The 15,000-nt window shown below is 45.4% G+C and overlaps 2 protein-coding genes across 2 annotated transcripts in view; both read left to right on the top strand.

Moving 5' to 3' along the window:
- Positions 1-2,553, top strand: part of fa2h (fatty acid 2-hydroxylase) — an 18,704-nt gene extending 16,151 nt beyond the window's left edge. The window contains exons 3-7 of the mRNA XM_068604020.1: positions 514-656; positions 1,386-1,486; positions 1,694-1,866; positions 2,098-2,350; positions 2,425-2,553. Of these exons, the coding sequence (XP_068460121.1) occupies positions 514-656; positions 1,386-1,486; positions 1,694-1,866; positions 2,098-2,350; positions 2,425-2,492 (738 nt within the window). The 3' untranslated portion in view covers positions 2,493-2,553. The remainder of the gene's footprint in view (positions 1-513; positions 657-1,385; positions 1,487-1,693; positions 1,867-2,097; positions 2,351-2,424) is intronic.
- Positions 2,554-7,184: 4,631 nt separating this feature from the next.
- Positions 7,185-15,000, top strand: part of ano10b (anoctamin 10b) — a 9,840-nt gene continuing 2,024 nt past the window's right edge. Inside the window, exons 1-16 of the mRNA XM_068603830.1 lie at positions 7,185-7,294; positions 7,420-7,494; positions 8,761-9,044; positions 9,568-9,741; positions 10,446-10,583; positions 11,112-11,228; positions 11,429-11,545; positions 11,978-12,313; positions 12,441-12,623; positions 12,845-12,900; positions 13,021-13,095; positions 13,649-13,813; positions 13,929-14,120; positions 14,212-14,349; positions 14,428-14,544; positions 14,629-15,000. The exon at positions 14,629-15,000 is cut by the window's right edge and continues 2,024 nt beyond it. Of these exons, the coding sequence (XP_068459931.1) occupies positions 8,768-9,044; positions 9,568-9,741; positions 10,446-10,583; positions 11,112-11,228; positions 11,429-11,545; positions 11,978-12,313; positions 12,441-12,623; positions 12,845-12,900; positions 13,021-13,095; positions 13,649-13,813; positions 13,929-14,120; positions 14,212-14,349; positions 14,428-14,544; positions 14,629-14,640 (2,097 nt within the window). The 5' untranslated portion in view covers positions 7,185-7,294; positions 7,420-7,494; positions 8,761-8,767 and the 3' untranslated portion in view covers positions 14,641-15,000. The remainder of the gene's footprint in view (positions 7,295-7,419; positions 7,495-8,760; positions 9,045-9,567; positions 9,742-10,445; positions 10,584-11,111; positions 11,229-11,428; positions 11,546-11,977; positions 12,314-12,440; positions 12,624-12,844; positions 12,901-13,020; positions 13,096-13,648; positions 13,814-13,928; positions 14,121-14,211; positions 14,350-14,427; positions 14,545-14,628) is intronic.

Below are 15,000 nucleotides of genomic sequence, written 5' to 3'. Positions count from 1 at the left end.
CTGTGGAGGTGGAGCTGTCGGCCCCGGTGGCTGCATGCTGAGAGAGTTTGTGATTGTGATAAACACATTATCACCTGGAAAGACTTCTAATCTACCTTTGTAATGGTGTCAGGGTGTACCTGATACAGATGTCCGCAAATTGGTGTCATAAGTGAGACATTGTCGCTGGGGCAACAATCATCATCTCAAGATCTGGGATCAGATGATGCCCAAAGTGTCGACTCTGTGGTTTAATGTGATCTCTTCCACAGTGGTCATAGTTTTACTGTCCTAAAATAAAAGTCTTCATTGTTCATATAGTTCTGCATGCCTCATGTAAAAATAGAAGTAGCTTATTCTCTGACCTTATGATTCAGAATAGATTATTACTGGCTCAAACGCAAACATACAAGCAGTCTCTTCCTGGTTTGACCAGAGTAGTTTTCTAACTCTCTGCTGCCACCTGCTGGAGGCTTTCCCACCGCACAGCACAGAATCCCTTGCACCAAATTGTCATTGGTTGTGTTCACACAGGATCTGGTGGACTGGCGGAAGCCGCTGGCGTGGCAGGTCGGCCACCTGGGAGAGAAATATGATGCGTGGGTTCACCAGCCAGTCGACAGACCAATCAGACTGTTTGGAAACCCCTTCCTGGAGGCTGGCACCAAGACTTCCTGGTAAGTTATATTATTAATAAATTAAATAAATGATCATTATAAAAATATACAGACATAAATAGTATGTCTATATATATATATACAGACATACTTCTATGTATATTACTTATATTTGTATAGATTGTACAGCTACACAATGCAAACTCCAAACATTTGACTCCGAGACAATCAAATAGCTCTAATTAAAAAATAAATGTCCGTCATCTATAAATAGATGACAGCAAAGCGCATGACGGGCTCACAGTGTACGGATTTGCACAGAAGTGCTTATAAATTATGTAAATAACAAATAAAGAGTCTCATATTGCCTTTTGCTGCCGTTTAGAGTCTGTGACACTTTGACGCGGGCGGGGCCCCGGGCCCCTGCCTCCATTTTGCTTGAAAGCGCAGCGTGTAAAAACACAACATAGCTGATAAAAACATGACCTAAAACATGGCACGATTGGCTCCAGTACTTTGAGATACAGTAATAGAGTCACTTTAAAACCAGCGTAATTCTTCATAGTCATAGTTCATCCTCAGCTTTGCACTGGAGCGGCTGCTGGTGGTTTCAAGAGAGGCCTCCCAGTCGCTATTGCAAGAGAACAGTACATTTGTTTTTTTCCACTTTACCCACTTCAACTTTTTCGAACAGACTGAGTTTCCTGCTCCTCTGACCACGAGGCTGCGTCATGAGACCATAAAGAAGGAGAGAATGACCACATCGCTTTCTGCTCTCTCCTGCTGCAGGTACTGGGTACCAGTGGTGTGGCTTCCTATTGTGTTTTATGTCAGTTGGCATTGCTACACCACCCTGGCCATGGGCACCACCAGGCTTGACCTTGCATCAGGTAACACACACACACACACACACACACACACACACACACACACACAAACCACACCTGAACACACATACAAACCTGCTAATAACGCTGGTAATGAACACAAAAGCACACAAATGAAATTTGCACATCCAGCTAACTCATGTTGCATGTATCCATGTCTTGACCTCTGTGTGTGTGTCTGTGTGTGTGTGTGTGTGTGTGTGTTCCCAGGCATCTCGGTCCCGATCCACCAGTACTTGTTCCCCCTGCTGTTTCTGATGGGCTGGTTCTTGTGGTCCTTGATCGAGTACTGCATCCACCGCTTTGTCTTCCACATGAAGCCGCCGGCCCACAACTACTACCTCATCATGATCCACTTCCTCCTGCACGGACAGCACCACAAGGTACGAAGACTGCGCCACTGAGGGAAGCGGCCAGGAAAACTGGTTATATATTCGTTAGCTCGTAATTGTTTCATATGTCTGTCTCCCTACTCCAAATAGTTTTCCTTTTGTGTTTTGATTATTATCAATGGTTAAAATTGACCTTGATCATTTGTGAGCCTCTTTAAACGAACATGTATGCGCCGCCTGTTGTTTCATCCTGTCTCGGTGTGCGATGTCTTGTCTCCACAGTCTCCGTTCGACGGCTCCCGGCTGGTCTTCCCCCCCGGCCTGGCCTCCCTGGTGGTGGGAAGTTTCTATCTCATCCTCTGCAGGACGCTCCCAGAGATCCTCGGGACGTCCGTGTTCGTCGGAGGCCTGTGCGGCTACGTCGTGTACGACATGATCCACTACTACCTGCACTACGGTTCGCCCAAGAAGGGCTCGTACATGTATGGCCTGAAGGCCTACCACGTCAAACACCACTTTGAGCACCAGAGGGCAGGTGAGCACTGGAAGCCTTCGATTTGATTCTGCTTTTGTCTGCTCTATCTAAGTGTCAACGTAATCTCTTTCCAGGTTTCGGAATAAGCTCCACTTTTTGGGACCACCCTTTCAACACAGTCATCCCCGGTGAGAAGTTCTAACACGGAGAATGTTCTCCTGAAGGGCCACAGGACTTGGCCGCGTTTCCCAGATTCGTTAAGATGCTCTAAGAGCGTCTTCGGAGCGCTCTGAAGAGCGCTGTGAAAGAAGGACGTGTTTCCCAGAGTCGTTCTTAGCTTAGCACTAAGAAGCAAACGTAAGATCATTCTGACCCACTCTTAACAACCTTCTTAGCGACAAACGCTCACTGCAGCCGCGTCAGGGAAAGTTATATTTGACACTCAAAGGAATACTAAAACCATGCGTAATGATGAATGTTCTCCCACAGCTGCAGAACACCGACGCAAGAAAAATAATAGCATGAAAAGAAAAATAACGATATAAAAATAAAGAATTGCCCCATGTGTTCCTGTACCTGCATAAATAAATTGCCCGCACACACATCAGAATGCCCACCGCACGGGACGAGGTCCGCCAGGTCCATCGTGGATTTCATGTCATGGCGAGTGATCGATTGGCCTCGCATCGATTGATTTAGTTTCAGCGACACGGCGGTGGACAGCTCCACTAAGAGCGTCTTAGGAAGCTTCTTTGACGAGACCTTAAGAAGGCAGTTAAGAACGCGTCTGGAAAACACTCCTATCTTAGCGCTCCTTCTTAGCCGAACCCTTCTTACGAGCCTTCTTACGCCCTTAAGACTGATCGAATCTGGGAAACGCAGCCATTATTAACCATCCTCCAGCTGGCAACCCGCCCACGTGCTAAAACCATCCCGGACTTCAATCTCCGCCCCCGAAACTTTACCAAACCACGGAGGATCCGACGAGTCCATCTTCCCTCATCCTCCTTTTTGAAACGTTCTTGGCCTGAGCTCAGTAATGTGGGTGCGCCGCACCACTACACACCGTTTCCTCTCTGTGATCATTCCTGCGCAGTTGCAAAGCCTTTTTGTGCCATTATTGAAATTTTAGTTTTTTTATTATTATTATTATATTGTTATTAACTAAATTAACATTGACCGCCACTGTGCTCTTGGCCGCACTGACCTCGTCCAGCCATGTACCCGGAGGAAGGTCATGGACAGACGGCGAGGGACACAACCACTCAAACAGACACGCATACAAGTACGTGCGCGTCTGTGTGCTCTGCTATTGCGTCATACTTAAAATTTAAGGAATTAAATTATTCCTTTCCAGCTGTATTATAGTATATCGCACATTCAAAATCCCACCAAAGTGTGACCGCGCCTATTAGACCTGCGTTCACCCAAAATAAACGTACTCAGCCACACACATACACATATATAAACATACAAACACACACACTCACACATATAGAGGAGGGAAAAGGAAGTGATATGTGGTCGTTGAATGTGGAAGACAGAGAAGGAAGGGGATGTGACGGAGTGACAGAAAGTGTGTGAGAGAGAGAGAGAGCGAGAGAGCGCCTGTGAACTGGTGAACCGACTCAGGACAGAATAACCTCCACCCTTCCTCCGCACTATGTGCAGCTTTTATGCTTCTCAGATCCAGAGCCACGCTGCTAGTCTCTGTGGGTTAAAGGTATCATAACCTTCTAGAGATTTTCCCTCCACCGTTCTTTGGAAACAGCTACGGAAAATGTTTGATTTCTGACATTTGAACATGCTGACGGTTGGCATTTGATTTATTAATGATCATCAAAGCCGCAGAAGAGAAGTCATGCTGTATGGCACTAATGCATTGTAATGTTAATGTCATGTAAAGCCACATATTTCTAACCACTAGAGATATATTTTTGCAAGTCTTTTGTAATACTTCGTCCGTTTTCGTTTTTCGTTTTAATGATACAAAAAAGATATAGAAACGGTATTTTGTAAGATGCTTTGTACAGAAGAGGAGGGTGTTTAATTGCGGCGAATTTTCTTATCGGCATTGAGAAAACAAATGCGTAGGGATGTAGAGATGGATGTCGTGCGTTACCATGGTGTCAGAGGGACAGCTGAAGGCATGATGCCGGCCTGTCAGACTTCCTGCTGTGGGGATCTCGGGGGTTCTTTTGTTTCATGGCCCTCGCAGACCCCAGCAGTATGATGATGGACAAACCATCTGACCGGGCAGCAGGAGGCCCTGACGGCGACCGGCGGATCCTCACCATGTCTCCTAAACACTCCACGGCAACACTGATAACTGAAGCAAGAACAAACTACTAAATAACATTGATATGAATAAGTAGAGCAAAGTGAGAATATACCACAAATACAGAAAATCATTTCTCATCCATTTTTCTAGTTTGAAGAAGAGACTCCCAATTACATAATATATACATGTACATACATTATGTAATTAATATACTTAATCTATTACAGAACAATAATGAAAAGGAGTGAAATAATAGCAATAATGCAGTGAAAATATTTCATTTGCGTAGTTATTGCACAGCAATAATATTGAAGTCTTCAGGTAACCCTTAAGAGAGCTGTGTCGCCAAACACTGCTCCTGTTTTGTTTTGTTTTTAACTACGTAAGTTGCTTCAGTGAAAACCAAAGATTCCTTTTGATGTCGGTAATGACGATGGAGATAGTGATGACAATAATGATGATGATGATGATGATGAAGATGAGTGTAATTATGCAAACTGATTGTGGAACGAGTCCACCTGTCGGAATGAAGTCCACGCAGATCTTATTTATGTATATTTATATGATACAGATGAAAGACCGTGATCCTGACAAGTGAATTTTTCCTTGTGCTAAATTATGCAGCGTGAAATAATATTCGCTGAATCTGTTTACTTTATTATGTTATAACTTTTATTTTGGAATTGTAAGTGTCAATGCAAATGCAAAAAAACCAACGTATTTGTAAATAAATGGCTGTATATTTCTGATGTCAGGCTGTCTTGTGCTTTTTGTTTGATCACTGTTTAGTATAGATTTCCGTGGTTAAAGCAAGTTTATGTATAGCACATTTCAACAAAAGACGATTCAAAGTGCTTTACGTAAAACCATTAAAAGCATCAAAACTTAATTAAAAAAGAAGTATAAAAAAAAATGTCTAATTTACTTAAACATTAAAAACAGTCACCCTTCCTTACCCTTCAGAAAGGTTTAGGAGATGCGACCTAGAAATGTACTCATACTATACTAAAACGGCAAGGGGACTTTAGAGCTCCATTTTATGTCTAACAGGAAGCATTGGTAAGTCAGCCGATTGGCCCACACTGAAGTATCTCACCACTGTTAGATGAATATGAATATATATTTCTTTCTTTCTTTCTTTTTTACATTCATGCCCCCCAGAAGATGACCCACACACTTTATTGATATTTTCTTTTCCAAACAAAGGAAACTACCTTCAGTTTAAGTTTCACTTCACGGTTAGCGTGTCAGCATGCTAACAACGTGCTAACCCAGTGGCGGGCCGTGATCCTCAACCAGCTGCCAGGCCGCACTGCGCTGCAGGCTGGAAGCTGAGGAACAGAGGGACGCAGGAGCTGTGCAATGACAAAATAAGATAACAGGGAAAACTAATTATAATACATGTAGTGTATTTGTGAAAAACAATTTCATTATAAAATAGCTAACTTTGTGATTCTTTTAAAGCCAGCATAGAAGGCTTAGCAGGCCCTGAGGCCCACCGCTGTGCTAACCTAAGTAGGGTGGTCAACATTACCTGGTAAATGCTAACGTGTCATTGTTGTCATTGTTAGCGTCTTAGCATGGGGATGTTAGCATGCATTTCCCTGCTTTTTTAGTGGAATTTCTAGGAATTTGTTAATTTATGTAGGGTGACCAGACGTCCTCTTTTTCCCGGACATGTTCTCTTTTCAAGACCTAAAATATGCGCCGGCAGGGATTCTAAAAATGTCCAGGATTTTGCCTCATTGGATATTTGTGTTTCTCTGGGTCTTTCACAAACTAGTTATTACGCCATCATAAGTTTTGGAAACGGTATCTTACGTTCCATCTTCTTGCTCGAGCTCTGACTGTAGAGAGAACTGTCATTGGTCGACCGATCTCAGGGTTGCTAGATGCACGATAATTATCCTCCAAACACAACCATTTTGAGCCTTTGATACGATACTTTACCATTTCCAATCTGGCAACACTGAGCACCTTGCCACCTCCAGCAGTTGCATTGTTTACAACAGCACCAACACCAACTAAGGCTAATTTAAAATATATTATTTTGATCAGATATTTTTCAAAAACATCTTTACAAATTTAAGTGGGAAAAAAGCAAAGATTCAAAAACATAATGCTTTATGGCATAATGTAGGTTTTCAGCAGCGCACTGCGCCTACTAAGGATGGGTTGAATGCAGAAGACCTATTTTTTATGTATGTCTGTAAAAAGTATGAAATATGACAAACAAAGTTTTTTGTCTTCTTCTTTTCTAGTTTAATCACCTTGCGACCTTTAACATTCTTCTCACGATCTCTTTTAGGGTTTCAACCCTCATTTTGAGAACCACTGTTTATATTGGATGCTCTTTTTGTTTGGATACACTAAAGGTCAGCAGGGCTCCACTCTAATTTTACCAAACATGTTTTTCATTGTCTAAGAAAGCTCAAACCACTGTGTAGTTGCCCCGGAGCATCTTTAGGTGTGTGTGTTTTCTCACAGTAAACACAGAGTACAGCCGAGACGGGTGGCGCAGTAGGACCCAGTAGCAGCTGTCGAGCAGAGCGCTGGCTGGAGGGAGGAGTCTGAATATAAACCAAACAACCCTCCACACCCTGCAGTCTCTGGAAGTTCCTCCGCATTCCTTCCATAAAATTACACACACACACACACACAAACACACACACACACAGATATACCCACACAGAAAGCTGGGAGGAACCACACGCTGAGGCTGGGTAAGTGTTTGCACAGAGTGAGAGTGTTGTGTCTGGTTTCTATTCAAGAGAACTGATCATATATTGTCTTCATGTTCATTTGTGTGTGTGTGTGTGTGTGTGTGTGTGTGTGTGTGTTCAAACAGGAATTGGGTGGAGGGCTTGTGGGCCTGCTGTAGGACCGGAGACCATAGCACCTCATCATCACCGCTCTATGCCAGGTATTGTATTTCCTGACTGTCACTCTGCACATGTTTCTCTCTCTCGATGTCATTGTCTGAATCAACATAACTCACTCGCTATAGGAGGGACTGTATCGCTTCCAGTCCTGTCTTCCTGTGTCTCTGTCAAGTCTCGTTGTGTCCACCACGAGTTTGTCTGTGTGTCAGTGTATCTTTAAGCTCAGAAGCCATGCAGAGGAAGCTCTTTTATCTGCTGTTTTTTGCCAAACTAACCACAATTGCTTCCTGAGAAGCGGAACAAGTAACTGAAATTAGAGCACCGACGACAGTATGCAGACTTCTGGAAGACTGTGCCTGAAATTGCTGTGTCATACAACCAGCCAAATGCTGTTATAATGTCATAGCTGCTGATGCAAATGCAGAAATGAAAGATGAAGGTCATAACGGTCAGGAAATGATTGCACTCAAATATGTAAATGATAGATCATTAAAACAAACAAAAGAGTCATCTCAGAAAGGAGGTAACAGAGGTTGGGAGTGTTTGGTGCCACACTAACTGAGTCCTTAAACAGGGAGAATAAGAGGTAGACTTTGTATTACCTCGTGACTGGGCTCATAAAATGATGAATAGATAAAGTAATAACGGTGAACTAGCTAATGCATTTTACTGTGCTCACATTTACAATGTGAATATGCTGATTTTAAGAGGGTTTAATGTTTGCCATGTTTAGCATCGGACATTTGTTCATGCAGACAGCTGCTGAATTGTACTTTGTACTGCCATTGGTCTCGCAGGTGTTTGAAGTGATGATAAGGTAAAAAGTTAGGGTAACATTTACGTTATTTTTCAAGTTGTCCCTGAATGTCTGAACTAAAAGTCATTACGATCTATCCAGTAGTTGGAGGCATTTCCTGAAAAAACGCAAACGTCAACCTCATGGTGACGCTGAAGGAAACATCAATCGATCAATAAAGTTCAACCTCTGGGAACCATGATTGTCTGCACACAACGTTGTCCCAATCGATCTTGTAGATATTCAGATGTTTCTCAGGATAAGTGAAAACTTTAATCCGCTTTTGGCGCCCGATGTGAAGTCCGATCACTAAACGTCAGTAGGATTTCTCCTCTGGGGACCATGTACAAATAGGCGCAAAGATATTTCATAGAAAACCTCTCGTCATTCTTTTTTAGAGTGTCACCAAACCACAATCAACCCCTTAGCTCCTCTTGGGAGATGTTTAGGTTGGAAAACAGACCACCGCACAACCACAAACTAAAATTGTTTTGTGAACATTTGGTCACAGCCCCAGCATGATCAAGGCAGCTGGTGATGAAGAAGGAGGCGGTGGTGGCGACAGGGAAACAGCCGAGCAGCTGGAGGTCAAGACTCCAGCGAGGGCAGCCATGAGCAAACTGGGTGCTGAACTGGGTGCTGCAACTGTTGGACCGGACTGGACCAGAGTCAGTTGCCCCTGCTGCGTATCGGAGCGGGTCGAGCCGCTGGTACTGGTGAAGCTCGGAGAGAAGGTTCGCCCGGAGACGAAAAGGTGGCTCATCCGAGTGATTGGTGCGCCTCAGAAAGATGGAGGTGAGGGCTCGGATGCCGGTGATGAGCCGCAGGAGTCCTGCAGAGCTCCCTAGTCCGTCTGCATCGACTGAAGCATGCATATCCAACATGTGTGAGCCTTTCTCTCATAGTGGAAGATTATTGGACAAGAGAGCTCCTGGAGGGTGTCAAACATTTGAGCATCTATCAGTAATGCATTTGCACGCCAGTTGTCAAACCACATGAATATATTGTGAAATGATTCCAATCTAAAAAGAAGGATACTGTTTTTCTGCAGCCGGATTCACATATTCACAACATTACCAATATTCAAACTACCTTATAAATGGAGAATTCCATTTCATTGTCATTTCTTTGCTGATGACACGCAAGATTATTTTTACATCCTCATGTTTTCCAGTTGAATGTCACATCATAAAACATAAAGATAAACCAAACTAACACAGAACTTCTTCGGAAACCAAATCATGGTAGTCAGTTTTGACTGAATATATCAACCATCAAGAAAAGAAAAGAAAATACGAGTTTCACTGTCTCTCCCCAGGTGCTGCATTACTGGCGCACCCGGGCGAGGACGCCAGTGGTGACATCATCGTTCTCTCGGCCCCGCGCTGTACGTTACTTAAAGCCACTGAAGAGTTGGGTCTATGTAAGACTTATCACAACGAGGAAATGGAAGCCTTCTCATACAATGACAGAAACAACTTTAAAAATGCAGGTACTGGTCCTGAATGCACATTACATGTACATACACACACATGTACATGTACATACATACAACAACAAAATGTGCACTTTGAATGTATGACCACACGTGGTGTGGTAAGTGTTACTGTCTCCATGTTTACATTACCAGTTGCTCAGATTTATATAAATATGTAGTATTTAAAATACATGCTAAATCAGCATGTTAGCATTATTATTGTGAGCATGCTAGCTTGTGAGTGTTAGCATTTAGTTTAAAGCCGTGGTTCTCAACTCCAGCCGTCCAGATTTTGTTGTTTGTTTTTTTGTCTTTTTAATAGACGAGGCGTTGTCCATTGTGCTCTAGGTGCTGAAATGGATTTTTGGTGCATTCCAGTTCTTTTTCCTTGCCTGAAATCCCCCGTCAGAAAGGCACACTTTGAGGCACACTTTGACTCCCAGAAATACTCGCTAAACTATATTCTGTGGCAAATTATGTCAGCGGTACGGTCAAGGTAATGTAAAAACAATCCCATGTCTAGTTATAACATGTTTCCACACAACCATCTTGCAACCCCCTAAAAGATTCTCCTTTGGGGGTCCCCGAAACCCGGCTTGAGAACCACCAAACCTAAAGCACAAACAGGCCTAAAGGTGCGGCCTCACAGGTTTTCGTGTGCGTTTGTATTCATCGCTTGGCAACAGCCGTTTTTCAGTCTCCGTTTACGTGTGTGGCAGACAACATGGAGGTGTTCCTGACCTTGGCGGAGCGGCAGTACATCGTGAAGTATGAGCTGGACGGTCTGCGGGCGCAGAGAGACCTGAGAGTACCTGGCATGGCTGACAACTACACACTGCAACACCGTGACAACATCTGTGAGTGCTCTCCCGCCAGTATTAGGCCAAGTGGGGGAAGTATCGTTCAATGAGGGAAAAACATATGTATTGGAAGGATGTTTTGTTTTTTTCAATTTGATTTGATCATTTCAATGAACACCTCGGTATAAAGATGGAAACACACACACACACACATGCACAAACACACGTCACTTGCACTAATTTCTTCCAGTTCATACACTTATATGTCTTGAGAATTCTCATCCACACTTTTTTATGACATATTGACAGCAACACTCCACTTTCAGCCATTATCCACATGCACTATGTGCATCGATGTCTCGCTGACCTCAGCGGTTCTGCTCTCTCCTCGCATTCGATCAAGAAATGACTTCGGTCAGCATCAGCCTCGGAGTGTGTGACGCACTGACGCACTGTGTGTGTTACTGTCTACAGTGTGCATGAGTCATTGCGCCCGTCCCCCTCTCGGCCGCGTCCTTAAGGCCAATGTGAGGTGTGTGTGAGAGTGTTGCTTTGTCGTGGATCTAAAAGGGAATGTTGTTGCAGGGCGGAAGCTCGGGTCAGCCGGTGTTATTGTGGACACGCTTCCCCTCCACAACCCAGACCAACTGAAGGATCTCAGTGAGGCCTGGTATTCTGGGAATCAGCTGGCTCAGCCGCTGGGTGGGTGTAAATACAGCACACACAAACACATGACTACGCACACAAACAAACACACGCGCACACACAGACACACATGCAGAAGCTAATGCGAATTGGCAAACAAAATATTCAAGTATATCAGAGTTTGCAATGGCTGTCTCTTGATTCGATGGAACCAGCCGTGCACTTACACCAGACAACCCGTCTGCTGCTTTATTCAGATTCAGTCAACGGATATTTTGGAAGCTCCGTGGCTTTCTACTTCAGCTTCCTTGATTTCTACACCTGGTCTCTGCTCCCGCTAGCCATACTGGGCCTGTCCATCACATACTTCTCAGGTAGGCGTGTGGATTTCTCCTTTATTTTTGTTCATGTACACAGTCAAGTTTTCCCGTTTATAATAGAGACATATGCATTTACTTTGCAAGATAGAGTACCTGAAGCAGAAACTTGTTCACACCATAAAAGGTATTCTACAAGACCGCTTTGTTTCAGCGCGTATTACAAGGGAAAGCAGCTGTTTGAGCTGTGTGTTGCTTTACACCGCATGATAACAAAGGGATAAAAAAGGAAACATCGATACAATTCTGCCCAAGTGAGGCTATAATAATCATAAAAAAAGAGGGATCTTGTTAATCTTATCAAAAAAGGTTGTGGCGGAACAGTCCACACAGAGGCCACGGGTGAATAGGAACATGAAAAATGTATCAATAAGTACTGCAACCTGACTGCATCTGCCAGTTGGACACTGAGTTTTTCTCTTGTCACAGGGGAGGTCCAGAAGGAGATGGATGAGTCCGTCTCGGGCTCGCCGGTCACAAGTGACGAGGACTCTGGGGTGGCCGTCAGCGGTCACATGGTCCAGGCGGTCCTCAGCATGCTCTGGTCCACGGTGGTCATGGAGATGTGGAAGCGCCGGAGCTCCTCCCTGTCCTACCGCTGGGGGACCATGCATCTCGCAGAGCGCTTTGCGGAGCCCAGGCCCGGCTTCCACGGCGACCTCGGGGTTAACCCCGTGACGGGTCGCATGGAGCCGCTTTTTCCTGGATGGCAGAGGGACCTGCGTATGGCGTTGGTGTCAGTCCCGGCGGTGGGGCTCTTTCTCGGTACAACTAGAACTCTAAATGAGAAATGAACAACCTCATCAACGCACGTAACAGAAACTGGGGAAAATGCTGTTTGAAGGATGCCTCTCAGCTCTTTCGACGTCCTTGTGTGTCCTGCCCTCTGCAGGGTTGGTGGTTCTTGGGATGATGTGCTTCTACTGGGGGGAAGCCCAGGTGCAACAGCTCCATGCAGACTGGGACTCCCTGCTGTCTCAGACCCTGCTCTACGTGCCCTCGGTGCTTCACATCGCCTACACAAATGTGCTGGGCACCGTTTACAGGACGGTGGCCCGGTCCCTGACTGAATACGGTGAGTGAGACGTAGGGGATGCCACGAGGGGTGGAGGAGAGGGGGGAAGTTCGTCTTGTACTGATGATGGTTTGATTTGGAAACCAATGCTCTGGCTAAGGTAAAAAGGCCAAGGGAGGGAGAGACTGGGACACAACGGGACTCATTCGGCTGATCAGGTCCAATGGTATTGTTCATAATGCTTGCGATTGGCTAATAATTCCCCTTGTGTGTCCCTTTAGAGAACCACAGGGAGGAGTCTGCCTTCGAGAACCACCTGACGGCCAAAGTCTTGGTGGTGAGTTCCTTCTCGCCCCGGCGCTCCTCTCTGACCATTTTAGCTTCATATCTCCTCCTATCCCAGCAGCCGCTTTCACCCGGCTCATGTCTCTCTTTCTCTTTCTTTCTCTACCCTCAGTTCACCTTCTTCAACTGCTTCGCAGTGCTCTTCCACATCGCCTTCTTCAAGCAGGACGTGCCTTTGCTTCGCAAGGTAACGGCAACAAATCTTCCACCAGTCTCAGTTGAGTGTTGTGTCTTCGAGCAGGGTTTAGCGATGCACTTCCGTAAACTTGGCCAACGTCAGCCAGCGGTCAGAGGATATTCTCGTACCTTCTCATCTTCCCACAATTTTCTTCTCTGCTGAAGAAGCTTGGAAGTTTCTCAAAAGTCCTCAGCGCCTGCTCCAAAGGAAAGCTCTCTACAAAGGCGAAGATGCTTTGTGGATAACTATGATCTTTACTTGTTGTAACTGTAAGGAGTAAAATTATTAAACCCATCATCATTTCAAAGGACTGTCAACGAGTTTCGTCAAAAGGGGCATCTCTTTGTACTAGGACACTTCATGAATAAGGTCCTTTGTGGGTCAAGTTCCCCAAAAAAGCTGGATCCCACAATTCCAATAATGCAGCCTGATAGTGCATCCCTGCCCGTGCCTTTTGAACTCCATCCACCTTGTTTCTAACGTAGGCGTTCTGTTAAAAATGTAGTTTCTCAACACAGGCTAAAAAAAGCCCCGTTTTTGTGTTCTCTTTGTCTGTCTGAAGCGCCTGGCGTCTTTGCTGATAGTGACCCAGCTGTTGAACCAGGTGACAGAGGTGGTCATACCCTTCCTGGTCGACCGGTTCATCAGCGCCCCCCATAGGACAGAGAGTGAAGACGACCCACAGGAGGACAAATTCAGGAACCAAAGCACCCTGCCTGTTTTCCCCGTGAGTGTGCAGCATGCAGACAAAAACTCCAAAACATTGCACTTAAAGACCAGGCTTAAAATCCGCTCTGGCAGCGTCTGACGCAGCTTCTTGTTTTGTTTTTTCCCCGCCACAGGGCTTGTTTGCTGAGTATATTGAGCTCCTGGTGCAGTTTGGGTATTTGAGTCTCTTCTCCTGCGTGTTTCCCCTGACGGCTGTGCTGCTGCTCCTCAACAACCTAACGGAGATCCGAACGGACGCCTACAAGATCTGCAAACTCTTCCGGAAGCCCTTCTCCCCTCCCGCGGCAAACATGCGCGTGTGGCAGGTCAGCGGCCAAACACACAAAGCGAAAAAACAGAGCTGAGACTCGGCCGGTACGTCTCACTCGGTTATCTCGTCACCGTCCTGTGTTTCAGATCGCCTTCGAGATCCTGAGTTTCGTCTCCGTCGTGTCCAACTGTTGGCTGCTGCTGCTATCGCCGTGGTTGCAGAAGGTGTGCCGGGAGGGCGGGTTGAGCGGCACCAACATCCTGCTGTTGGCCGTTCTGGTGGAGGTAAGAGGGACCAGGGAGAGCACCATGATGGATAATTACAGCGTGACATTCATGGGGCCTTTTGCATTTTTTTTGCAGCACGTGCTGATCTTGGTGAAGGTGGTTTTGGCGGTACTGATCCCCGATGAACCGGGCTGGGTCCGGAAGAAGAGAGAGCATATTGAGTTCTCATCCATGCAGGCCCTGAGAGAGCAGGTTAACCCCTTCACCATACACTTCACCTATTTTCTTTGAAGTTCCACTTCATTGGCGTGAAAACTTCCCGTTCTTGTCTTCCAGAAGCTGCACTGAGAAGGATCTTCATTGCACCGCCGAAGCGGCATGCTGTTGCTTTTGTTGTCCTGTGCATGGCGGCTTCAACGAGAAGATGGTACTAACCTCAGTGTTGTATGGACCCACATGGGGGAAGAGCCTTAGACCTCCAGCAGGGCCCACAATGCATTCTGCTGTGCCCCAAATGCTGCCACTGTACACGCTAGTGTTTCTGCTGCTCTCACTATGGTGCTTCCGCAATGCGCATTATTTTCAGATGCAAACTCATATTACATGTTCACAGCAAGTGCCATTGAAACAGCAGCTACAAAGTTTTTTTTATAGATATATATTATGTTATGTGTGCAGATGCCCTTTAATTTAAAATAGACTTTGGTA

This window comes from Clinocottus analis, unplaced genomic scaffold (assembly GCF_023055335.1).
Source record: "Clinocottus analis isolate CAN_PGR_092001 unplaced genomic scaffold, fCliAna1.0.p SCAF_6, whole genome shotgun sequence".
NCBI classification, from domain to species: Eukaryota; Metazoa; Chordata; class Actinopteri; order Perciformes; family Cottidae; genus Clinocottus; species Clinocottus analis.
Note: the sequence above shows the minus strand (reverse complement) of the source record. Positions and strands in the feature narration are given on the sequence as shown.